Genomic DNA, 25754 nt, shown 5'->3' on the forward strand with positions numbered 1-25754 from the left:
ACAGAACATTTGCCTTCAAAGACTGAGAGCTTCAAATTAAATAAAACAGTGGACTTTAAATTATTTTAAAACACAGTGTAATTTGAATTCTGTCAATCCAATTATTTACAGCTGCTGTCAGTGAAATGCATAAAGGATGTCAGACTAGAGCATTTCCACAAACCTGTGCCCTCTCTGATGTAGTGCACCTCATTGTCAGTGATCCAATGGTAGACGGGAAAGTGGTAGGTGTGTCCCTCAGGGGATTTCACTTCTACCTTAGCAGGATGCCAAGAGTCTTAAAAAAACCTGTTCTGTTTCTGTAACTCTACCAGCACCAGCTTTCCAAGGGATTTGGGGCAGAATATACTTAAGTGTGACTCCTGCAGTAATGACAGAAAAACCTCAGCTTTAGGTGCTTATGATAAGAACTTAGTTGTTACTTTACAACAATTAGAGTACAGTTACTATGAAAATGGGAAAAATGAAAGTGTATGTTTCAGTTTCACAGTATTTAATGTGCTAAATCAATATTTAATCTTATTTAGCCAAGGTTGAGGATACATGAAACAAAATTAAAAACGCATGTGGATTTCAAGACCTACTGTTTCTTTGAGAGATGGTATCCACTTCCTTGGGATTTGCGTTCGTGGGCTCCCGTCTGAACCAACCAGTTTAATGTAGACATCCTCAAACGTAGAGGATTCTACGTTTTAATGATTTGCAGCAGCTGCCCTGCCATGTACATCATGAGGTGCTTTGCGTGGTTCTCCAGTATACCTGCACAAAAACAAAACAAACAAAATGAGAATCCCCTAAAGTTCACATGATTAGGAGATGAGCTGGCTGTCAGTGTGTCAGCTGACAGTGGAGTTACGATTTCAGTTTTGGCTCTAATTATTGATTTACAATTGTATTATTATAACTGGGCCGATCCTAACAACACAAAGGTCATAATTTCAGCCAGACCATTTCATGATTTAGTGAAAAGATTTTTGTTGTTGTTTTATTTTGCTGAAATAGAGGTTCCTGTAAAAGTCAAAAAGCCTTGATGCAATAAACAAATTTATGTGATTCTTTTATGCATTTAAAATTTAAAACGGGTCAGTGCCGACCCTAACACAAGAGGAAGGGTAAATGCAGTACAATGTAAAACTGTAGCTCTTTCTCTGTCCACTAGGTGGAGATGTGGGCTCAATTTCATCACCCACTGTGTTAAAAACAAATGATGGTCAGCCTGATTTTACTTTGGTGAGAGACAGGTTTGTTTGAGTGTGTTTCAGAAACAGTTTTGATGTTAAACCTTATTTGGAGTGTACAAAGAAAAAGGGAGAAGCAGTGAGTGGGAGGAAATGCCTCTTCGTTGTCATCAGGGGAGAAAGATGCTGAAATAGAAGGGCAAGAGCAGCTGAAGACCCTGTTGTTGGTTCTCAAAGGAAAACCACAGGTACAGTGGGCTCACCACATCTAGACAAATGGAAAATGGCAAAAGAGGTCACTTCAGAGAGGAGAAAGCTGTTTTAGCCTATGTGATGTCTGTTGGAGCGATGACAAGTATCAGAAAGCTGTAATATTTTAAACTATCAGTCATGCAAAGTTACTCTAGTAGAGTTCAAGAACAAAAATATGAAGGTGAAAGTGTGAAGTAATGTAACACATGAAGCCAGTGACTGTTGGGGTGGTAAAACTATACTAAATTATACATCAACAACATTCAGATCGAGGTTCAGCAAAAATGATAGAATAAGGCGCCAGATGATAGATGGAGGTTGTGGTGCACAATTTTTTTTGTATTACTATGACTACTGCACAACTGAAAAGCAGTGGACTTTTTTTTGCATGAATTGGCCATAAGAAGCGTGGATCCATGTGGATTATTAGGACACCCCAATCTGAATAACTGATGCTGAGCCGATTATCTCCTCCTTCATGCCTCACTCAAAACCAGGCTCCCAGTGTGCCTTTACAGGAGAGGTTTCTAGGTATCTTGTGATTATTATCAAAGAGGTTTTTCAACTTGTTACAAACAAAAACATTTCCACGTTGCTAAGATAGTGCTCGAAATCAATTCAAGCTATGTTCGTTTTCCAGACTGTTTATAAACATTGGAGTGAAAACTGGTTCTTTGAATACAAATTTTGAAATGGTGTCAGTCCCACATGGATCTGCTGCTGTCAAAAGTGATATGATCTTTCTCCATGATCAGCATAACATTTGCAGATGAAATGAAAGGAAATTCCCTTATTATTTATTTTTTTGCCTAATCACACAGACACATTACACTTTGCAAATGACTTTAAATAATTTATAATTCAATTTGAAATTTCGACAGAAGGTTGTAGCTAAGTTACAGCTTAACTGGTTCTTAGCTACTGCTATAGAAAGCAATAATTAATTGCTTTTTCATTGTCCTATTAAATGATTTATTGTTGGCTAAGCATACCAGGTAGAACACATCTACTAAATTGATAAGGAATCCTTCATTATTATTGGTTAATATTGATAATACATTTGTTTGTGTTCCTGCAGCTGAAGCAGCAACAAGCAAAATATAATCTAATCGCTTTTCCTACTGATTCTGAGTATCACTGGTTGTTGGCCAAGATGTTTGTAAGAGGTGCAAATTTCAACCTGTTTCAACTCAGTGCTCAGCTGTTATGCATTCAGCTTTAACAGCTTTAACAGCTTCATTTCCATTATTGTTTTTATTACAGCATGACCTTGGTGGTGCTACTACCTTAAAGCTTTCCCTAAGTACTGAAAAGAGGACAGCAAGCGAAAGAAACTTGAAAAAAGGTATTTTTTAAAATTAAATTTTGGTTTTATTATTACTGTTGTTACTATTATTTTATTATGCTGAGCATTAGTTCAAGTTTAATTTAACTTCAAATTTTGTTTCTCTTGAACATGATCTGGTTGTTTGTTTGTTTTTTAAATCTCAGACTGAGTAATTTTGCTGTGGCTGAGTGAAAGAGCAACTAGAAGGTGGATCTTCAAAATCCTGTACGTGAGTGCTGATGAGAAGAAAGCATTGATACCTCAAACCAAAGTTCTTTTTGGGCTGATTATGTGTTTGTTTATTAAATATTTTTTTTTGTATTATCCTGATGTATCATATCACGTTGTTTAAGCATTACACATACTGTATGCTTTATAGTTTTGTTGCTCTTTTTTGATTAACCTCAGATGTGAGGTTTTTATACTTTCTTAAACTCTGAATTCACAAAGCGATTCAGTCCAGCACATTTTTTCCCCTCAGAGTGATGTTTACAATAAATAAAGTCCCAGACTGAGAATCAGTTTTAAGCCTAGTAAGCAAGCAAGCAAGATAAAAAGATTTGTTGTCAATGTAATGATGCATGAACACACGTTATGTACGCCACAAAATGGCCTCCTTACAAGAATGTGTTAAGTTCTAATAGTGACCAGAAGGAAACCACCACACACACTGAAAATGGGTTAACACAAGATTTATTTTTCCTCTAAAGCAGACTAGTGGCTGAAGACAAACTTCTGGACTGCAATCAAAGGCCCAAAGCTGCCATGGTTAGAAATGTTAGACTGGCTACACACAGGAAAAAGTGGTAACTCACAAGAAAAAGCAGCCAAACACATGTCAATCTTGCATTTTCCTGAGAAAGGCTTTCCATCCACCTTATCAGTGCTTCTGTTATTAGGGAGTAGGTTTCCACACCAGATCCTGGGACTTCAACTGTCAAACTCTTCTTCTCCAAGTCTTTACCAACTTCCTCTCATTGGTTACTTTCTAATTCCAGAGTAGGCTATTCCTCCGTGAACTCAGCACACCGAGCATCTCCACTCCAGTCATTTTATCACAGCAAATCCACAGGAATCCTGATTTAAACGAGTCCTCCCTCCAGTGTCATTTGATTATTTTAAAAGCAAAAACTTCCAGGCTAGGTTAAAAATAATTTCGTTTAAAATGTGCACTTTTCATACTGGAGTCTCATGTCAGCTGGCTTCCCTGCTGCAACAGTGTACTCCAAATAGCTGGCAGCTGGACTAGAGTAGAATCTCCACTCCACACCTCACAGCTCACACAAAAACACTAAATCATGCGATTATTAAAATGAAAAATAATGCCAACCCAATGCTTAGTGGGGGGTTTTCTTAATTTTTCCACCATGCCACATTCTGCAACACACACAAATCAAGTGAATCCACCTTAAAGATCCAGATAATAAACCGAGTTGTTCATTAGCTCAGCAACTCTCTGCTGAGGTTTCATTGAAATGAACTACACTGAATTAAAAGTGTGGTTGGGCGGGTTGTGCTCTCTGCTTTGTTTCTTCTCTCTCCTTCTCTGGAGGATGATGTTCGCTGTCAGTAGTTTGAGGTGGTTTGATTGTGTTTTACAACAGCTACAGGTAGGCTGCATGTCTGCACCTTATTGTGGGTTACCCACACTTTGATTTATAGTGTGACCACCTCTTAATTCCAGCTGCTGTGTAGGAAACATCATTATACCTACCAGTTGTGATACAGTGTCCTTTTATTCTTGTGAGTGGCTTTGGAGACTCCAAGCTTTTCAGTTGCAATCATTAAATGTAGACTAATAGGACTATTTCATTTTTAGCACTCTGTCTACAGTGGCAGCCGGTGTTGAGGCCTTCTGGCATTCTGGCCACAATTAAAATTAAGAGTTTATAACCTGCAGCGGCCTTTTCTCAGGTCTGCTGTCTTGCCTGCATTGTCCTGTCTGGAAAAGAGCAGCTAGGGGTGGGACTTTTTTCCCAGAGCTTTCCTGGGGCCTGGGTTCTGGTTGCCATTTTCTATTATGGAGTGATTGTTGTGCCAGAGCTATCGCGGGTGAAACTGGTGCTACACAGTTCAGGTGGCAGCCTAATGACTTTACAGAAGCTGAGAAATATTAAAATATACAAAGGGAGATGAAAAGAGAAACAAAAAGCTTCTTCTCTTGCTATATCAGCGCTTATGTGGTGGTATTCTCTGAGTGGCAACACCTATCATTCAGGAGAATATTGTAGTGGCTGTTCAGCTCTCTTGGTTGCTGTGGACGGCCAGCGTCTCCTTTAGTACATTCTGCTACTAACACTCACACACATCCTCTCTCTCTCTGTCTCTAACTCACACACACACACAGCAAAATTGTATATTTGTCTACAGAAAGTATACGGTGCTCCTCTAGGGAAACCAAATATGTCTGGCACAACAAAACATTCAGACCATAATTTTGCCTGTTACAACTGCTGGACAGGACATGTTTAAAACAAAGAAACAAACAAAAAAACTTGTGTGGCCTGTGGATATTTTAGCTTGTGGATATGGCAATACTTTTATTTTTATTGCAGAAAAGGATGAGAGTATGAAGTGCAGACTGCTCCAGGACAGAAACAACTGCAGTATACTGTTAACAGAACTTTGGCTTCTCGCCTCCACTTGCTAATGCTAAGTTAGCCAAGAACCCAGAATGATATTTAAGCCGAGTAGCCGCTGACCCCAGACCAGCACTGTGAGAAAGTGAACCGTCATTTGGGGTGAAGCCGCTGCTGAACTTTAACATTTCAAAAACTGATGGCTGCAGCCTCTGCTTCTACCAGTTCTTGGGTCACATGGTGGAGAGTCTCAGATTTAAAACCCGTGGGAGTTCCCCCCCCCAAAGAGGAACAAAAGGACCCCCTGATGGTTTGAAAGAGGAGTAAAGGAAGCCATTTATGTCCATTGTGAGCGACCATCTTTGAACAGAGGTGGTGGTTTACGACACCAACTGTCTGCCATCTATAATCCAGTTTTGAGATCCCTTCCCAGACACTTTAACGCCCACTCACACCCTGGGCCAACTGACCTCAGGAAATCACATGATAGGGTGGGGCCAGGTTTCACAATGAGCTCACCCGAAACCCTGGATTGTGACCTACGCCCGTTATTATAGGGATTTGTGTTGGTGTGTGGGGCTGGAGCCTCAGGTTTATATTGTCAAATAGTAATTATGAGACAGTGTGGTTCAGGTTTTTATTTTTTAGCAATATGAAAGTAACGTAACAGGTAGTATAATGAATGTCTTTCTCCTGGGTGTAATTAAGTGCATTACTTTTAAGAAAAGTGTTTTGTGTAAGAACTTTTTTACTTTACTTCACTGAGTAATGACCCAACACTGATCACAACAAAGAGGGAAATACCTCCAACATGCACAAACATTCGACCACACAGAATGTAATTAATTTGCATGAATGTAAGTATTTCTTTGATATTCTGCTTAGTGGTGGTGGTGAGTCTCAAAGTGGAGTCAGTTAGAATCAATAAGGAATCCAATCGATAAATGATGGAATCAGAATCGCTAAATTCTTATTAATTTCGTCCTTACTGCTAGTATTTACTAATATCTTAGCACTCCACGCCTTCATCTAAACATGACAAAAGCCATGAATCTGCAATAAAACAAGGATTTTGACTGGGTCAGTGTTTATATTCCATCTTTTACATACGGAAAACAGTTCAGAAAGAGATCAAACTATCATCATTTATGTCAGGCAAGCTTAAAAACCAGTTGATATAAACAGGGCCTAAGTATAGTTCACACAGAAAAATAACACAGTAAGCTCCTTCTTCACCCTTTAAATCATGTATTCACAGGCAGAAATTTCTAAGAATTTAAATGAAACATCATAAAATTATGCATTCATGTCTCTTTTAAAATGATATAGCTATTAATTTTCCTATTTCAAAGTAGTTACACTTTTTATGGATTCATGCAATACACTGCAATAAGACAAAAATATTGATTATATAAAGCTTGTATTGAAACAAAATTGAGAATCAAAAACCAGAGAAGTGCAAAGGAGAACTTATTTCTTCAAGCCCTTCTCACCCTAGCAGCTTTCTATCTATGTATTTACCTTTTCATTATTCAAGAGAGAAACAGCTTTAAAATTATGATTAAAAAAATAGAAATACTTCTAAATCAGAAACACTCTTTCCACTGATATATTTTCTAATTACAAAACATAAAACCTGAAACATAAAACCTGGCCATTGTATTAACTGAAACTCAGAAGAATATTTTAGAAATTGCTGGTAAACTAAAGTTAAATCAATAGAATGCATTACGGGCAGACCTCAAACTTTACTTTCTTTTCTGTTTTTGTTACTGAACTAAAGGAAGAGAAGCTGCCTTCTAATATTCAAATTGACACACTGTTTTCAATCACCTCAGGGTCCAAGTATGTGTATGGCAGGTCCAACCCTGAGTTTCTGGCTTTGATCTCTGCACTCAGCCTTTTGAGCTCTACTTGGAAATCCTTTATTTTTTGGCAGGGAACCTCCTCACTGAAATGCTCCTCTGGGTACTGGCCAAGAAAGATCTGATGAGATAGATATGAGATCACTGGCATGTTTTGCTTCTTCCACTCATAATGCATAGTAGTATGACTTTTGATTTTGACATTTTGATGTACATTACATAACTTGAACACTTACAGAGTCAGAGGACTGCTTGCTGAGTAGCCACATGACGGCCATGCCATGAACTGTTGTTTGAATATCGGGGAATGTATCTAGCATGCTTTTTTCACTTGCTTTCCCCTTTTTAGTTGGTGGGGGAAGCTGCAACGTGACAGGACTATTGGGCATCCAGGCACCAAAGTCGTACTGCATTGAAGAAGTAAAGGAAAGGTCATTAATAGGCTCTGAAGCACATAGCAGTGTGACATTGGTGTTTGGTCAGGCCTGGAGAGTCATGGGGTTTAATACACATTAAGATCTAACTTGATTAAAGACAAACATGAAGGAAAAGAGTGCATCCTTAAACTGCTGACCCAAAAACTAGAAATATTTGATGAAGAAATCTTTAAGAGCTTGAATGAAGGTGACTGGACTAGAAAGATTGCATTGTAGGTAGCCGACACCACCCCTGTTTAATGGTCATTAAGTGGACATTGATGGCTTCTTTCACTCCTCTTTCAGACCATCTCTGTCTTCTCTGTCCAATATGTGAATACCATCAGCCCTAACCCTTTTGATCTCTACAGCCACTTCATAAACACATGGCACAACATAGAAGAGTCACGTCGACGGGCAAGACTCAGCTGTTCCTCTGCATCTGAACAACAAAGGTCACTCTTTTGAGGATGCCAGTGTTCACATTTTGGACAGAGAAGACAGATGAGGAATGAAAGAAGCCATCTTTGTCCACTGTGGATGATCATCTTTGAACAGAGGCGGTGGTTTACGACACCAACTGTCTGCCATCTATAATCCAATTTTGAGATCCCTTCCCAGACACCTTAACCCTTTAAAACCAGTCAGAGCGGGCACGCTCTGTTTTGCGTAACTATTTTGAAATCCCTGTAGAACTGGAAACACGTAAGATACCGCAATAATTTTTTTTGCATATGAAACCGGAGGAGTTGTACTTACATCTTATGCCATCAGCTTGTCCTATGTTACGATTTCCTTCCACATATAGCTTTGCAAAAATTGCATAAAAAGCACTTGCAGCAACAAAAACATAATATTCAAGAAACACGCTTTGCTGATCCGATCAGCTGTTCGTAACACTTCCTACGTTGGAATAGACGTCAGCGCAACTATCGTATGTCCGCCATTACCTGCCCGAAACTGGAAGTGACATTATTTTCGTGAAAAATGTTTTTTTTTTTAACTTTCAGGGCCTTATAAGTCTACACTGGTGTTTTTAAAAGTTATGTTTGACCTTATGCTTTTCTGTATAGTTCCTGGGATGCTTAGAACTCAAATTGCACTGCTGGAAATAGTTTATTTTGATGTACATGCTGTTTTTTTTGTTGCAAATTTGCATTTTGATATTTATTTTCGTTTTTCCTGCAGTATACAAAAGTTGATCTCAAAACTAAAACTATGAAGAAACTCAAAATAAATTTCCTGTTTTTGGAAACTATTTTGTGCAATTTTTTTGTATTTACAGTTTTGAGGGATAAACTTCTGGGCTATAACAGTTGTATTGATGTATAGCAACTTGAAAAGCTCCCAAAAATGACACTACAGCAGGGCTCTAGACTAACTTTTTGCCACCGTTGCACTTGTGTGCCTTTTTTTCTTAGGCGCACCAGCACAAAAGTTAGGCGCACCCAAATCTTTCAACGGCATTGCTTAACACCGCAGTTTTACATGTGCACTTTTTTGGGGGAAAATTGCTGTCCATACAGACAATATTGATTTGTAAATCATTAACTAACAATGTTTTGCTTGTGCTTAAAGTGCGTTGGCACTCTTTGGCAATATTGTAGACAATATTAAACTTAATCATCACATCGGCCTCCTCTGACGACCTGTTTGCTGCTGCCTGTTGCTGAAAGGCAGTGGGGAGAGGGGACACTTGGGCAGTGCATTTATCACGACATATAATGTGTTTTCTGGATACACTGTGCTTTTTCAGCGTTCAGAGATTGTCAGAGCACTGGCTATGAATTTCAGAGGGATCAGGCCTTAACTTAACAAAAAATGTAACAATTGTTCTTTTCATCTTTTCTTATTACCCACAGCTACATCCACTTCTGCTGGGCCTAGCCTACTCACTAGGGCTGGGTATCATCACTGATTTCTATAATCCATTCGATTCTGATTCACAAGCTCCCGATTCGATTCAATTAAGCCTCAGACAGTCAGAAATATTATAATTCTGATCATTTATCAGTACTGATACACATGAGACTTCAACAGAATTGTGAACATCACAGCAGATGCCTTTGTGTCAAAGTAACTGAGAATAAAACAGAAAAACATGAAGGAGATCTTCCTGGCCTGGCTTTTTATAGCAGATAACCTTAAAAATATTCTGCAACTTTGTTGCAAAAGTTTAAATTTCTTCAGTATTGAACAGCAGAAATTAGGCTTTCTTGTCCGAGGTCATTTAAATAAAAAAAAAGAAAGACAGCGGCCGACAGCGCTGTAAACAACGGTAGACTGGTGGGTAATAAGCGAATGAATAATGCCGAAAACAGAGATTTAAGATGGGAAACTGTTCTTGAAGTACACAGAGGGAGAGAGAGAGCTGTGCATGAAGTGTGTGTGTTTCAGCCCCGACGGCATGTCAGTGTACGGGCCGTCGGGTGAGAAAGCCGAGAAAGAGAACGCTGATTCAGATGCGTCGGGTCCGCTCTGTGTTTACGTCTTTGTGCAGAATCAGTCTTCCTGCTCTCATTTGCTGTTTGGTGGTTGTTGAAATAGTTTTGTGAGCTTTAACCTGAGATTCTGGCGTTTCTGCCAAAATACATTTATATTTAAAAGTCGATTCAGGATTTAATGAATCCATATCGCTTTATTCAAGCTACTCACCTCTCTCTATCCACCTGCACTTTCAACTGGACCACGGCCAATCAGAGAGGTCCCGCCCTTGACTATCTCTGATTGGTTTAGACCACTATAGGGGCATAATGTGTGTCTGCTGTTGACCACACAGAGACTCAGAGTTGCGGAGTCTTTTTTCTTTTCTTTGCCCGAACAGTTGCTCGCACCGGTGCGACTTAAGACTTTTTTTAGTCGCACCATTGAAAAATTTGGTTGCATTTGCAACCAAATTGGTTGCACTCTAGAGCCCTGCACTACAGCATGTAAAAATATAAGCATAAGCTCTGGCAGACTTGGTTCTATGGTAGGTCTTAAAGGGTTAGTGCCCACTCACATCCTGGGCCATTTGACCTAAGGCTATGTCCACACTAATGCGTTTTCAAACGAAAAAACTCATCGTTTTCTCTCCGTTTTGGCCTCCCGTCCACACTGAGACGCCGTTTTCGCTCAAGGAAAACGCAGCGTTTTGAAAACACTCTCAAAAACACATATATTTGAAAACGGTGCTTTCCCGTGGCAGTGTGGACAGCAAAAACGATGACGCATGTTAGCCATATGATGCAGTCATGTGACCACTTCAACCAAGATCGTGGAGGGCATTATACAGCAGTTGTTTTGTTTGCTCTCAATTACAGAGGTGGAGTTGTTGCTGCGAGTAACACAAAAGTACAAAGTTGCAAAAGCGAGTGAGAATTAAAGAATTTGAAGAAAAGCTATCTGGAGCATGTACAAACTGATATTAATCTTTAATAGCGCTGTCAAAATTGAGAGCAATCAAAACAACTGCTGTATAATGCCCTCCGCTATCTTTGTTCAACTGGTCACATGACTGCATCACATGACTAAAATGTGTCATCGTTTTAGAAAGTCTGCGTTTTCCAGCGTCCACATTGCAATGGGACAGCTCCGTTTTGAAATGTATGCGTTTTCAAGAGCGTTTCCAAAATGCTGCGTTTTTCCTTGAGGAAAACACCGTCTCAGTGTGGACGGGAGGCCAAAATGGAGAGAAAACGATGAGTTTTTTCGTTTGAAAACGCATTAGTGTGGAGATAGCCTTAGACTGGTTCTTATGTAGCACTTGCAAAGCACATTTTCCTATGTCTCCATAAGTGCTTTCTAACATTCACACTCCACTGGATGCATCATAGAGTTACTTAGGGTTAGCATCTTGCCCAAGGATATGTGGTATACAAACTCGAACTCGACAGGGTTTGAACCACCAAAATTCCAACTAGTAGGTAACCTGCTCTACCACCTGAGCTTCAGCCATCACGTGAAAAGCAAGATGGACCTCAGATCATCAGTCAAGCCAGACTCTAAAATTAATATTCTCTTAGCACTTAAGTATACTTACCTTTTATAAATTATCCTGCCACTAACAAAGGAACCATTGTTAACTGAAGTGTTTTCCCCAAATTGAGAGAAAAGTATTCATGGAGTTGGCAATAATTTTTTAGCTAACTAAACAAAACTCCTTTGCCTTAGCAATTTAAATGTCTTGAATAACGCTATATCATCCAGGTAAGTAAATCCCAAAAGGTTGATTCTGTTCATCTGGATGTAGCATTTTCAGTGGAAGAAACATTTAGTCACTCATCCTAGTGACTTCTTCAGTCTCAGCTGACTGCAGGTTTCCCCAACCTTTGCGCAATTACTGACACTAGCACAACTGAAAGGGATGTGAGGTCAGTTCCTTGATCATGAATATGCAAACTGTCATGACCATTGATCAAGGGCAACTTTTCATAGCCCACTGATCAAAGACCATTGATCAATGGCCATGAGCACTATTTACTGAGAGTTGGGGAATGGCTCCAATCACAGCATTGTAAGATGGTGAAAGATGTACCCTTAGGCCTCCTTCTCGATTCAGAGATGGTTTTTCCCTTCTTGTGTAAATGGCCTCCTTGACTCCCCGTTCAAACCAGTGTTCCTTCTTGTCCAGGATGTGTTCAGGTAGCTGAGACTGAAGTCACTTGGATGAGTGACGAAACATTTCTCCACTGAAAACTTTACGTCCAGATGAACAGAATCAACCTTTTGGGGCTTAGCAATTGAAATTTGTAAAGTGATTGTAGTTTATTTCTGATATATTGTAAGGTAGTTAATCTTATCACTTTAAAATCTTGAAGATTCTTGCATGGCCTTAAACTATTAAAACCTAAATAAATGAAATTAAATGATGTTAGAAGGTTTCACCTGCCCAGAGTTGACAGCTGAGTGCTGGGCAGAGCAAGTGAAGATCACCATGGTGACAAACTTGATCATCTCATCCACAGTGGTGAATTTCTGTGGAATTCCTGATGATTAGAACAAAAAGAAATGCCATTACTTTAATACACTGGGGAAACTAAAGCAAAGTTGTATCATTACAATATTGTAGGTGCACATAAAGTTCTATTATCATAATAAAGTCTCGCATCATGCTTTGGTCAGTGTATATAATATATAGGTAGTCCAAATATGCCAAAAACTTTAAACTGCTCTAAATGCTCAGATTCACACTTTTTTTTAGCCAAAGGATGAGGTAAGGTGTCCAATAGTAGGGATCACTACTAAACTTACCAACTATAATCACCTGTTTCTTTTTTGAATGCTAAAGTGGGAGTAGCACAAAGGTAATCCACAGGCAGTCACAGACTGCCCATCTACCTGCATCTACCTGTTGTTTTCAGGGAAGTAGGGTACTCCTGATTTTGCTGTTGTTGATCTTTTAGCCAGTGGAAGAGACAAGTGAAGTTATGACATACGAAGTGCTGAAGTGGATCAAAATGTTAAAAACAAACATTTCCACCATAGCCGGTGTCTGTATTGTTCATTCTATATTTTTAGTCTTTGATTTTTCTTCTACATCTCTCTGCTGTCTCCCCCTTCTGTTGCCCAGCCCCTTGTCAACCAATCAGAATTTGACCATGGCCGTTCATGCTCAGCAAACTGCTTATGGGATTTTGGTCGACTGCATGGGAGCTTATTTGCAGTGGTTTCTAAACTGAAACATGTATGCAGACAGACACATTTGTGGGACCGTAAATCACGTTGTGTTTTCACCCAAATTCTGCTCAAGGGCAAGGTCATCTTCTTGTCATTTTTACAGGCAGTTTTTCACATTCACTGAAATCTGTACTGCTAAAACTTCTAGTTTGGACTGTGATGTTCAGAAAATGAATGCATTCTTGCACCGCTTTACCATTGAAACATAAATGCCATCATTAAGTTTAGTTATGGTGTAAAAATGTAAGATAGTTTAGAGCTGGTCAAAAACTTGGGAAAGTATAATGTCCTAGTGGTCAATAATAGTTGGTGAACGAGAACAAGTTGTCCTAAATTGATTTACAGGATTTTATTTCTCATTACTTTATGCATTATAGCCAGTGAATGACAGAAAAAAGCTCATAATTTTGCTTCTGTACTTTGATGTTATTTTTTTGGTACGTATTACAATAACCTGTGAATTCGAATAGATCATGGACCAAACGACCTACTATGTTGTTAATGTTCTATTTATTAGTCTTGGATCTATATGATATTTGAACTGTAAATCAGGCATTTAAACTCTAGTAGAGTTAAAATCTAAAATCATAGAGCTTTAAATGAGCAGAGTAAGTCCAAAATAAAGCTCACCTGTGCTTGCTTGTGAAAGGAATCCATGTTCATAAATGTCATGAATCCAGTTCTGCAGTTCAGAGTCTTTCTGGACTTCAGCATCAGTCTTGTAGTAGGAGGTGAGAATTTCTTTCACAAACCTTTGAAAAATAGAGCCATAAGCAATGAAGCACAATCCCAATTTAAATACAGATTTCTTAAACACACTAGACCATAAAATTTGTTAATTTGTATAAAATGTGGTATTTTTTCCCCAACCTTTGGATCTATTTTATATGAACACTTTTCTTTTTTACATAGTAAGGGATGACAGGAAAGGAGGCAGGGTATGAATCTTTTAAGGTTGTTTGATTTAATTGTCATCTATTTTGGAGCAGTTGTTTTGGTTCTGCCACAGGCCTGACAAACAGCCTGGCTATTCAGTGCATACGTTTATCAAACTCCCTTACCTCTAGAAGGATAGAAAGAAATTTGTTTTCTAAGTATAACTTCAATAACCATACCTGCTCATCTATCTTCTTCTTGATTTAAAAAATGTAATAAAAAGTGTATCAGAATCTCCTGAGGGATTTTTTTAATGCATGCAAGTGAACCCATTCTCAACCACATTTCCACAACAAATAGGTTTGAGTTCTGTTTTTTCTTTTTTTCCAAAATGTTGCTGTACATCCAGTTACACAACCACAAATAAAAAACACAAAGGGGGATTGAGTCTATCTGAATGCAGTCCCAAATGGACAGCCTGGACTAGGAATAATGTGAGAGACAATTCTGGGGACTGGCCTATTAGCAAAGGAGAACCTCTCTGGAGGCTGAGAAGGAGACCAGCTAAGGTGGGGAAGCCACACTAGAGGCTTGCAATAATGGACACAGTCCTTCTGGATGGCCTCAAGACAAGAGACCAGAAGAGAAGATGGAACCCCTCCTGTGGCTTGACAGGGGGCTAGTGACGGTCAAGGAGACTGGACTCCTCCAGAGGTTTGGCAAAGGCTAGTTGCAGAGGCTTCACAGGTGGTCTAAAAGCCACTCAGTGGGTGCAGTGGGGCAGTTTATCATGGTGGCCAGCAACAACAAGGCAGCAACAAGGCGACTCGACTCTACTCTGTCTTGGCCATTTTCCTTCGCAAATAAGTACAGTGTGTGTGTGTGGGTGTTTAAGCAATGTGGCAGAAGCTCCCATTATGTAATATGTATTCGACACAAACAAAACCATGGAGGATGTCAAGGCGATGGTATACTGCCGCTCTGACTTTTCTTTTTGCCAGACTGAGGAAACCACGGTGTTGGTTTTTGTGTTGCCATTCCCCTCATTTCCAGGTTTCAAATATGGCAGTTTGGATTTTTGCAGTCTACTGATGTCACATTTTTAGATCAACTCAGCTTGCTTGGAACGCCAGCCGAGTAGGTACTAAAAAAGTATCTGGTATTACCACCTAAAGGAAAACCCTAAAAATCAAGTTGACCTGAGTAAGTACTCAGAGGGAGAGTTAGAGAACCTGAAGATGATTTCCCAAAGCTTCAATCCATCATCCCTGTAGTAGAAGTTTGGTACATCTTTCAGCCCACGTTCTGCAATATCATCTGGGATACAGAGGGAGCTGTAGGTCAGGGAGGATAACGATTTCTGCAGGATTGTGATTACACCCTTTCCACCAGAAGCTGCAAACTAGAGAACAGATACAACAAATACAAGTGAGAAGCAAATACTGTACACAATACTAAAAAAGAAAATGTTGTGTAGGTTTTGGTCTGTTCAGTGTGTTGGTCTTTTCGTACCCGAGTCAAAACTCCCGTCTGAGATATTAGAAGTTGCCGAGCTAAGACGTTGATCTGAAGCGTGTAGCGAGTGTGAGGCATCAGAAGCTGGCAGAAAGGGGGGAATTTATTAGTAAGAAGATTACTTTTTCCTTGCTTATTTGATGATTTCCATTCATGCAGTCATGTGAAAAAGAATGTTTAAACAGGTTTCTATGCAGTCTTGTGAAATTCTTACTATACTGTTACCTCTTAATAAGAATTAAGAGGGCCAGTGGCAGCCAGTTGCTGCTGATGAAATGCACAAAGCCAAGAGCTACACCTCAGACTACCGGTGTCAGGGTCCCTCTGTCTAGGATTCAAAGTTTTGAGAGATGTTTTTGAGTTTTGTTTAAGCCTTGTATTTTGGATTATCTTTGTTTTAGGATTCTGTATTGGTTTCTGGTCTCAGTATAGTTGCAATTCTTTTTAGTTCAGTCCTTTGTTACAGATCTGTGTTTCCTGTTTGTTTTCTCTGGCCTTCTCAGTTTTGTTATCCAGGTTTTAGTTTTGTTTATATTCAATCTCATATTTCTGTTATAATGCCTCCCGTGTTCCCTGTGCATTCTTGTGAAGTCACTCTAGTCTCAGTGTTTGTTTACCTTTCTGTTTTTGTTTCAAGTCTATGTTTCTGTTCGTGCATTCTGTTTTTTCCCATTTTATTTTGGTGGTCTTTTGTCTCTGGTGCCGAGTTCCTGATTTTTTTTCTCAGCTTGCATTATTTTTATAATGTTCTTTGGACAAATGAGACCAAAGTAAAGATGTCTGATGACAATGCACAGCACCACATTTGACAAAATGTGGTGCTGTGCATTGTCAGCACAAACACCTTGTACTAACTGTTAAACAGAGTGATGGAGAAGTGATGAGCCAGAGGAACTGGACACTACATTAGTGCTGCTGCATTGACTTTCCGCTCTTTTCCTTTTTGAGAAATTGACTGCCACTAGTTTGTGCTATACTTGACTCCAAGGCAGAGCAGACTTAGACTGTTTAGCCTCAGTTACCTTGTACAGTGGATGCACCATGGGCAGGTTACGCAGCAGTGAGACTGTAAAAACCTCAGCCAGCAGGTGTGTGCGTAGCAGGTGAACACTGACTTCATAGAAGTTGAAATTTGCACTTCTCACAAAGATTTTGGCCAACAACCAGTCATACTCAGAATCAGTAGGAAGGAAGATTGGGTTGTCCTTTGCTGGTTTCTGCTTTAGCTGAAGAAGAAGGAAGAAATATGCTTTTAATTCATTGCATTTGATCTATTATCCTCATTATTTGATGAATAACCATAACAAAAAAAAGCTGATGCTCATCCTCCAGCCTCACCGTGCTATTGTTTATATTTTCCTAACCATAGGTCTATAGGTAGCCACCACGTAGCAAACCATTGTATGCCAGCTAGCCCAATAATGCTACAAACATTGCTGCTGTTTAGTTTCCTGCCGTGTGTTCTGCTTCTTTTTAGAAATCCAATTGTCTTCTTTTTTTGCTTTGCCTTTTATGTTTTTTGCATCTTAAGAAGAAAGTGTGCCCTCTTGATGCATGCTAAATCATTCAGGTCTGAGAAAACATTTCATCACTCATCCAAGTGACTTCTTCAGTCTCAGCTGACTGCAGGTTTCCCCAACCTTATAAACAATACATTTGCACAATGACTGAAACTAGCACCACTGACTAACAATGGTTTGTGAGGTCAGTTTCTTGGTTATGGGCGATTGTGGCTCAAGAGTTGGGAGTTCGCCTTGTAATTGGAAGGTTGCCAGTTTGAGCCCCGGCTTGGACAGTCTCGGTCATTGTGTCCTTGGGCAAGACACTTCACCCGTTGCCTACTGGTGGTGGTCAGAGGGCCCGGTGGCGCCAGTGTCTGGCAGCCTCGCCTCTGTCAGTGCGCCCCAGGGTGGCTGTGGCTACAATGTAGCTTGCCATCACCAGTGTGTGAATGTGTGTGCGAATGGGTGAATGACTGGACGTGTAAAGTGCTTTGGGGTCCTTAGGGACTAGTAAAGTGCTATACAAATACAGGCCATTTACCATTATTAATATGCAAAGTGTTGTGACCATTGAATTACAGGATGATTACTGTTCTGGGACTTGGGGGATTGAATCACAGCACTGTAAGATGATGAAAGATGCACCCTTTAACTTTGTCAAGCATTAGTATTATTGAGTGCTGACCTCACCTGAATAGCAATTGGCATCAGCTTATTATCAGAGGTTTTCTGAAGCAGAATAAGAGGAGCCATCAGATACTGCTTCTTTCTGCTGATGGTGTTTGGTTGCACTCCATCCAAAAGCTTGTAGTCACACAGGAAGATGTTGCCCTTCTGTTTGGAATTCCAGAAAGCATTACTGATGATTTGATGCCAGGCATGCAGTTTGGATATTACAGTTAGGAAGCGAATGTACCAGTAAGATCAAGAGAAGAGAATTAAACAGTTACCATCATTTCATCTGCCAGACTTCCCCCACCATGGAGAGAGACCATGTCACCGGTGACAGGAAAGTTTTTTGGGAGTGCTTTACAGCATCGGATCAACATGGGGTTGACACCATTGAGAAACTGGTAGCCAAATAAAGAGTCTTCCTTCCAATGTTTATGAACAAAGTCTGGAAAAATAATAGTTTTTACTTGATTTTGGAATACAGGAATCACCACCTAAAGAGTCTCGATGCATGCTATATCATCCAGGTAAGTAAATCCCAAAAGGTTGATTCTGTTCATCTGGACGTAGAGAAACGTTTAACCACTCATCAAAGTAACTTCTTCAGCCTCAGCTGACTGCAGGTTTCCCCAACTTTATAAACAGTACATTGATGAAGGCTACACAAATAAGGAATTCAAAACTAATATTTTAACAGTGGAGCAATCTAGGTTTGTACCCAGAACTCATTTTAAACTGAACTGTGAACAGGAAGTCAAAAAAATACAACAAGAACTAATGCTCAGATTTACTGGTATGATAAACTGAAAAAGACTAAAAATGATCAAAAAAGTTCAAACACTAGAATAATAAACAGGAAACTGACATACATTGACTAAGAATCCAAAAATCAACACAAGAAACAGACTAGAAACCATTCTTGTTTTTAAGTGTAGTTGAATATATAACATCGTGCAGTATGAGCAATGTTTGAGTGAATGAACTTCTGATAATTTGTTACCTGTTACTTGAGTTCGATGAGCGCATAAAAGATGACTAATATCATCTATGTGAGTCCACTTTTTCTTTAACTCAGCCATTTCAATCAGTTCCAACTCTACCAGTCTAGAAAAGAAAAACATAACTTATTATGATGCTTGTGATTTCATTAGATGTGTAGAGATAAAAAGAGATGTGTAACAGGACATGAATACTTCACCCTGTGACTGCAGTGTATTTCATCTCTGCTGTCTTGGTGAAGGAAAACTGGACATCATAGGGCAGAGACTGAATGCTGTCTGCCTTAATGCACTGGGGTATCCCCTGTGCATATACATCCCAGCTGGCCACGATAGAGATAACAGAGTGGTGAGTGGAGAGCCTAATTACCAATGTATCTGCAGTCTCAATATAGATATATATATAAACCTAACCAAGGGCGTAGATTTGGCATGGATGGAAGGGACATGTCCCCACCAATATTCAGCGATTATTGAAATGTCCCCACCAATAATTTGATCAAACAAACCCGATAGAAAGAAAAAAAAAAATCTGTCAACGTCTCATTCACCCAGCACCAACTCACCAAGAGTTAAATTACGTTCTGTACTGGAGTCCTACCTCATGTGACAAATATGGCCAATGTGATTGGCTGTGCCTTTCGGGGAGCTCTGTTTAGTTTTAGCAGCGGCAAGCCTGCGCTGCGAGGACCTGCAAGGAGGAGAGGAGGATGGCAGCACAAAGGAAGAACCTGGATATAAGAAAGCATTTTTCAAAGAAATCTGTAAGTCACTTAAAGCCAAGTTCACTCATAAAATGTGTCCGTCATAATAACGTTACAGGGTATGCTATGCTTTGGCCCACATCAGTCTAAAATTGTATGTAACCATGAATAACATGTTTCGGAAACTAACTGCACAACAGGCAGCACTATTAGTTATCTCAGTCTCAGAGTAGCATTTCTAATTTTGATTGAAACTGTCAGAGAAAACGGCAGCCTCGAGCAAGCCAGGATATTAGTTTACAGAGGCTGTTAAAATTATATGTCTAACGTTAAAATGTTGGTGACACAATAATTTCATCCTAATGGCACTGACATATTCATAGGGTTAATTTTTGAGACAAAATATCATGAGGTAGTCATGATTTTGCAAATATTCCACCTTGTAGTGCAGTTTGCACAAATTGTTTTAAAAATGCACTCACCCTACAAACATTACTGATGAGCCAAGATCTGCACAAAGTGACAGAAACACTGAAGCAGCTACACATTTTATTGTTATTGTCATGTATGTCCTATTTGTCAGGCGACAGAAGAACCAACACAAAGCTCAGAGAGCAATGGTGATGCAAGATCACAGGTGAAATTGGATGATGACTTGATGGTTCATGACTGTATTTGAAGCACATGTGTGACTGCGTATATGTGGAATGTCAGGCTGTTATTTATCAGGTGACAGAGGCAGCTCTGCCATGTTGTAGCTCAGACAGAGGTGAAGAGGCAAGGTCACAGGTGACTGACTGATGATTTGGTGCTATAGATTAACTAGTATTTATTATCATGACAATTGTTAGGCTGCTGATGTAAACTGATTCATTAGTGTATATCTGACAAAGAATCCGAATTGACATGTCTCACTTTTTATATGGCACGAATCAATGTGTTATTTTATCAGGTGGCAATATGTCCTAGTGCAGTCAGAGGGGAGGAGCCAGGGCCAAAGGTGAGGCACATCAAGCACATAATAATAATTTTAATCTGAGGATAAAATGCATGTACTGAGGCTGAAAGAAGCTTCAGTGCTCTCAGAAGACTAAAAACATGACTAAGGTCAACAATGACTCAAATGAGATTAAACAATGCTGCTGTATGCCATGTCCACCAGGAGACACTGGACAGTATAGATGTAAAACAAATATGCCAGCAGTTTATCTCAGTTAACGAGAGTAGAAGGCATGTGTTTGGCTGCTTCACATAGTGGACATTGAGGTGTTGTGTGGGGCACCAGTAGTCCATGTCTGTTGCTGTAACAGTAGTTCATGTTTAGAATAAAAAATCCCAGCTCACTGATCTGATCGGGGCAATAGTGCCTAAAATGTTGCATAATTTTGCTGAGAGATCTTTTACTTTGTGGTAATCTTATGGACAAAAACCAGCAGGTCATTCAGTGTTCCCTTAGTGCTAATGTATCAGAGATGTTGGTGTATTATAACTGAACTAATGTTGTTAAGTCCTTAAAGTCATATTCTTTTATTGTCATGACTCTATTTTTATTTTTGTATGATACCTGATTTATATGGAATATGGCTCAAATAAACTAAAGTCTTAAATACTTAAGTAATTTAACATTATATAATTCACATATAAAACTATGAATTGTAATTTTAAATGGTTTAAAAGCATGTAGAATAGCACACGTAGGCAAGTATATTTATCCTTCTTTTATCAAGAAGCAAAGACAAAAAGGGGAAAAAAAAGAAACAGGGCAGGGTTCGATGGTTGAATCATCCGTCCCCACCAACGCCAAAACCAAATCTACGCCCTTGAACCTAACACACTTAAATTTTACATGATTTTTTTTATAAATCCTGGTGGATTTTGTTTGCTGTTTATTTGTTTCCATATTTCATTAATATACACCAAATTTTGATTTCAGGCAACTTAATGTTAAGATGCAAAATGTAAAAATACTCTAATTTCTTACCGAAAGACTTTCTGTCGCTGCTTAAGTTCCTGCTGCCGACTGTGCCCACCAACATGACTGTTGCTGTCATCAAAGATTCTGAGAGCTTCATAAAAGATTTGAAAAAGATAAAAATAGTACATTAAGGTCTTTTAAAATACAGTATCATTACAGTTTTGCTTGATCCTCTTTATTGCCTCTTTATTGGTTATCTTTTTGGGTTTGATATCTTCTGTTGTCATTAAAATGTAAAGATGAGACAAGCACATTTCCACAAACCTGTCCCCTCTCTGAAGCAATAGACCTCACTGTCAGTAATCCAGTGGTAGATGGGGAAGTGGTAGGTTTTGTTTTTAGGGGATTTCACTTCCACCTTGGCAGGATACCAAGAGTCTTTGAGAATCCTTTTCTGTTTGTCTAACTTTATCATCACCAGCTTTCCAAGGAATTTTGGGCAGGACACAATAAAATGAGATACCTGAAAAAAAAAGAAAAAAACTTCAAATGATCCACATCACATGTAGTTTTAAATAGTTTTAAATATGCAGATGTGTTTCAGACTCACTTGCCCTTTCAAGAAAGATGGTTTCCAGCTTGTGAGATCAATGCGTTTGCTCTCTCCATCTGTCCCGACCAGTGTAATGTAGACACTATTGAAAGTGGAGGCCAAGGCCAGATTGCCAGTGAACACGGTCACTTCATAGTTAATCATGTTCACCCTTCAAAGTAGAAAAATCCTGATGAAGAGAGAATGTTAATAACCATCCTCAGCAAACAAACAAGACCAAACAAAACAATTTACATTTAAATTAGTACTTTATTCGATGATAGGTTGCAGTCCAGATTGAAATAGTTTCATAAATCATCTGCCTTATCTCAGCAAATGAGACCAAGAACATCCTCTGAAGAACTGTTGATATGAAAAAAGTCACTGGTAATATCTTTAATATCTTTATGTTTTGTAGGACTGCTCAGTAAGGTGCATCAGTCATTGCTAATCACAAAAGTATGAACAGGCAGAACCTGCAACAACTATGCACGAGTTAGAAGGGAATTATTTTCTAGGACTGTTTTATTAAATTAGAATGAATTATACATTTTATCCTTGTGTCTTTTCTCTCCTTCTTCCCCTCATCTCTCAACTGGTTGCTGCAGCTGGCTGCTCCTTCCTGAGTCCTGTTAGAGGTCCCTTTCATTTAAGTTAGTTTTTACTCCCTTCACCTGTACGTCCATCTGTATTTTGAAATATTGATGTTCCAGAAGGAGTTTGATAAGTAAAAATCCTGAAAAATGATTAAATCTTATTCATTTTATTCTGTAAAATCCAAATGGCTGACTTCCTCTTCTTATTGAGTTCATTATATGGCTCCAAGAGACTTTTCTGAACAACTTGGGATGTTCAATATGGTAACTGCACTTGTTAATGTAGCTGAACAACAGTGAAAGTCTTAATTAATTGACATTTCTTACAGTAAGTGGTGCTATTGAGCCATTTTATCTCATCCAAACCTGAGACAGATTTCAATTTGAACCGTCTCTGCCATGTTGTAGCTCAGACAGAGGTGAAGAGGCAAGGTCACAGGTGACTGACTGATGATTTGGTGCTATAGATTAACTAGTATTTATTATCATCATCCCAGTATCCTCGGCTGAGGCTGAAAGAAGCTTCAGTGCTCTCAGAAGACTAAAAAGATGGCTAAGGTCAACAATGACTCAAATGAGATTAAACAATGCTGCTGTATGCCATGTCCACCAGGACACACTGGACAGTATAGATGTAAAACCAATATGCCAGCAGTTTATCTCTTTAACGAGAGGAGAAGGCATGTGTTTGGCTCCTTCACATAGTGGACATTGAATTGTTGTGTGGGGCACCAGTAGTCCATGTCTGTTGCTGTAACAGTAGTTCATGTTTAGAATAAAAAATCCCAGCTCACTGAGTTGATCGGGGCAATAGTGCCTAAAATGTTGCATAATTTTGCTGAGAGATCTTTTACTTTGTGGTAATCTTATGGACAAAAACCAGCAGGTCATTCAGTGTTCCCTTAGTGCTAATGTATCAGAGATGTTGGTGTACTATAACTGAAGTAATGTTGTTAAGTCCTTAAAGTCATATTCTTTTATTGTCATGACTCTATTTGAAGCTGTTTTTATTTTTGTATGATACCTGATTTATATGGAATATGGCTGAAGTAAACTAAAGTCTAAAATACTTAGTCATTTGTTTAATAGTAATTTAACATTATATAATTCACATATAAAACTATGAATTGTAATTTTAAATGGTTTAAAAGCATGTAGAATAGCATATGTAGGCAAGTATATTTCTCCTTCTTTTTTTTTTTTTTATCAAGAAGCAAAGACAAAAGGGAAAGAAAAAAAAAAAAGAAACGGGGCAGGGTTCGGTGGTTGAATCATCCGTCCCCACCAATGCCAAAACCAAGTGCCCTTGATTTGAACTGCTTCTTTAATGATGTGATAAGGCCATGGTGCGGCAAGGTCAGATTCATAGACTCATTCTTAATAGGTGAAGTCAGTGCAGTTAGATAAGTGGTGTGTGCAGGAGTCCAAGCCGCCACTGAGGTGTTTCTTTTTCTTTTTTAAAGAATATTCTTGTTTATTGCATTTTGTTATAATTATCTTATCTCACTATCTTAATTGGCCTCTTAGACTAACATCGAGTGCAGATAAGATGTCTGCTTTAGTTGTGGGGCTGACACTCTTGACATCAGTAACGGTGCGTAAGCAGGATAACAATGGCAAACAAAAACAGCTGCATAGTTCAAGTGTGGCGCTGGTATGATCAGTTCTGTCACTTATACTATTGTCATTTAGCGATAGAACAGCGGACTCAGATTATTACCAGTTTATATCGAAAGCTTACGAAAAGCAAGTTTTTGTTCTGTATGATCGGGTTTAAATAGTCTGACTCACAGAAATAACATATTGAGACATTTATATTTGACCAGCTGCGCAGAAAACATCGCTGAATCGACAAAACTCGGTCATCTTATCGTTAGACACCGTCAAGGTTAGTTCACAAAGGTCGTTCACAAACGCATACATTTGATCAATGCTAATGATATTTTGTTGTCATTGGGAACAGAAAGAGAAATCGTTCAGAAATGTTTAAAAACTTGCATCACACAGAGCCTTATTCAGTATGTGTACAAAAATGTGCGCACTCAACATGACTGTTATATTCATGTGGCGTATCCCCGGGACTGTTTTGTTCTTTCCACGTTTGATCCGTTATTCTAAATCAGCAGCCTCCTGCACTCTACCTGCAATCTGCACACTGCCGTGCCTCCACTTCTCTGTGAAGGAAACCAGCTTACCTGGAGGGGAAGCGGAGAAAGTTGCGAGGATTTCAGAGAGACGTCTGCACAGCCAAAGCGAAAACGCGCAAGAAAGTCCGACAGAAGAAATCCTGGGTGATTACTTTTATAGTGTCCGAATAGGTCACACGAGGAGGAGGGGCAGTGGCGGTCCTAGCCTGTTTGGCGCCCTGGGCGAACACTCCGTCTGGCGCCCCCCCCAACACACACACACACACACACACACACACACATATATGAAGAGAGAGAGAGAGAGTATGCATAGTATGGAAACGGCTACTAAACAGACATCATAATTCGTCATACAATGAGAACAGGACAAATCAACAATTGACAATGACTAATTAGTATTATATTATTGTATATATTGTTTGGAGTTTAGTCTGTTACTGTTACTATTTTTACCATTTCTTCTTGGAGCATCTGTAACCCACATAATTTCCTTAGGGATTAATAAAGTATTCTGATTCTGAATGTTTTAGGATACATGACCTGCCATTATCCAATGACACACCTGCTTACCTGCATCTTTTGCCCGTTTCTCCTTGTAGGAGCCATAATTAAATGTATTGAATTTTAATGATCACTGGGTTTTTATTTGTTTCGTTGCTATGGTGATGTGTAACGGGAGTCACGTGGCTGCTAGTGGCGACATTAAGAGGGCGTTGTCAGTCTGTCATTCACTGGTTTGATTTTGACAGAGAGAAGGGCTGGGTAGAACGAGTTTCCCCTTGTTGCATTAGAGCCTGTGATGTTTTAAGACTGAATCGCGAGCCGATCACATTACTCTGTAAACTTTTCAAGCACTTTAATAAACAAGCAAGCAATTCCACCTCTCGCATTATTGCGTAAAGTTGACAGCGCGTCAGGCAAATAGGCTCAGTCCCCGGCCTCTTCTTTTCTCTTTTTTTTAA

At 39.2% G+C, this 25754-nt stretch overlaps 1 protein-coding gene and 1 long non-coding RNA gene across 5 annotated transcripts; one reads left to right on the forward strand and one right to left on the reverse strand.

Annotated features, from left to right (window-relative positions):
• The first annotated feature begins 2507 nt into the window (after window positions 1-2507).
• Window positions 2508-3179, forward strand: LOC112843961 (uncharacterized). Its single transcript, XR_003216528.1, has 3 exons — window positions 2508-2596; window positions 2694-2775; window positions 2922-3179. It is a non-coding gene; the product is annotated as an uncharacterized LOC112843961 (long non-coding RNA).
• Window positions 3180-5959: 2780 nt separating this feature from the next.
• On the reverse strand, window positions 5960-25005 carry LOC100691581 (hydroperoxide isomerase ALOXE3). Of its 4 annotated transcripts, none has more exons than XM_025903450.1 (16): window positions 24841-25005; window positions 22068-22221; window positions 21782-21980; window positions 21524-21608; window positions 19440-19529; window positions 19039-19161; window positions 18841-18944; window positions 18119-18285; window positions 17859-18002; window positions 16689-16892; window positions 15664-15750; window positions 15384-15553; window positions 13906-14027; window positions 12484-12584; window positions 7438-7608; window positions 5960-7322 (listed from the first exon to the last, which is right to left on the reverse strand). In XM_025903450.1, exons 2-16 carry the CDS (start codon window positions 22212-22214, stop codon window positions 7143-7145), a joined length of 2094 nt encoding a protein of 697 aa, XP_025759235.1. In that variant the 5' UTR covers window positions 22215-22221; window positions 24841-25005; the 3' UTR covers window positions 5960-7142. The 4 variants fall into 4 exon arrangements, with proteins under 4 accessions (XP_025759235.1, XP_025759234.1, XP_005462992.1 ...); XM_025903449.1 differs by having other exon boundaries at window positions 22068-22239; XM_005462935.4 differs by lacking the exon at window positions 19440-19529 and having other exon boundaries at window positions 22068-22239; window positions 24841-25003.
• Between the last annotated feature and the right edge of the window lie 749 nt (window positions 25006-25754).

Source organism: Oreochromis niloticus, linkage group LG23, assembly GCF_001858045.2.
Source record: "Oreochromis niloticus isolate F11D_XX linkage group LG23, O_niloticus_UMD_NMBU, whole genome shotgun sequence".
NCBI classification, from domain to species: domain Eukaryota; kingdom Metazoa; phylum Chordata; class Actinopteri; order Cichliformes; family Cichlidae; genus Oreochromis; species Oreochromis niloticus.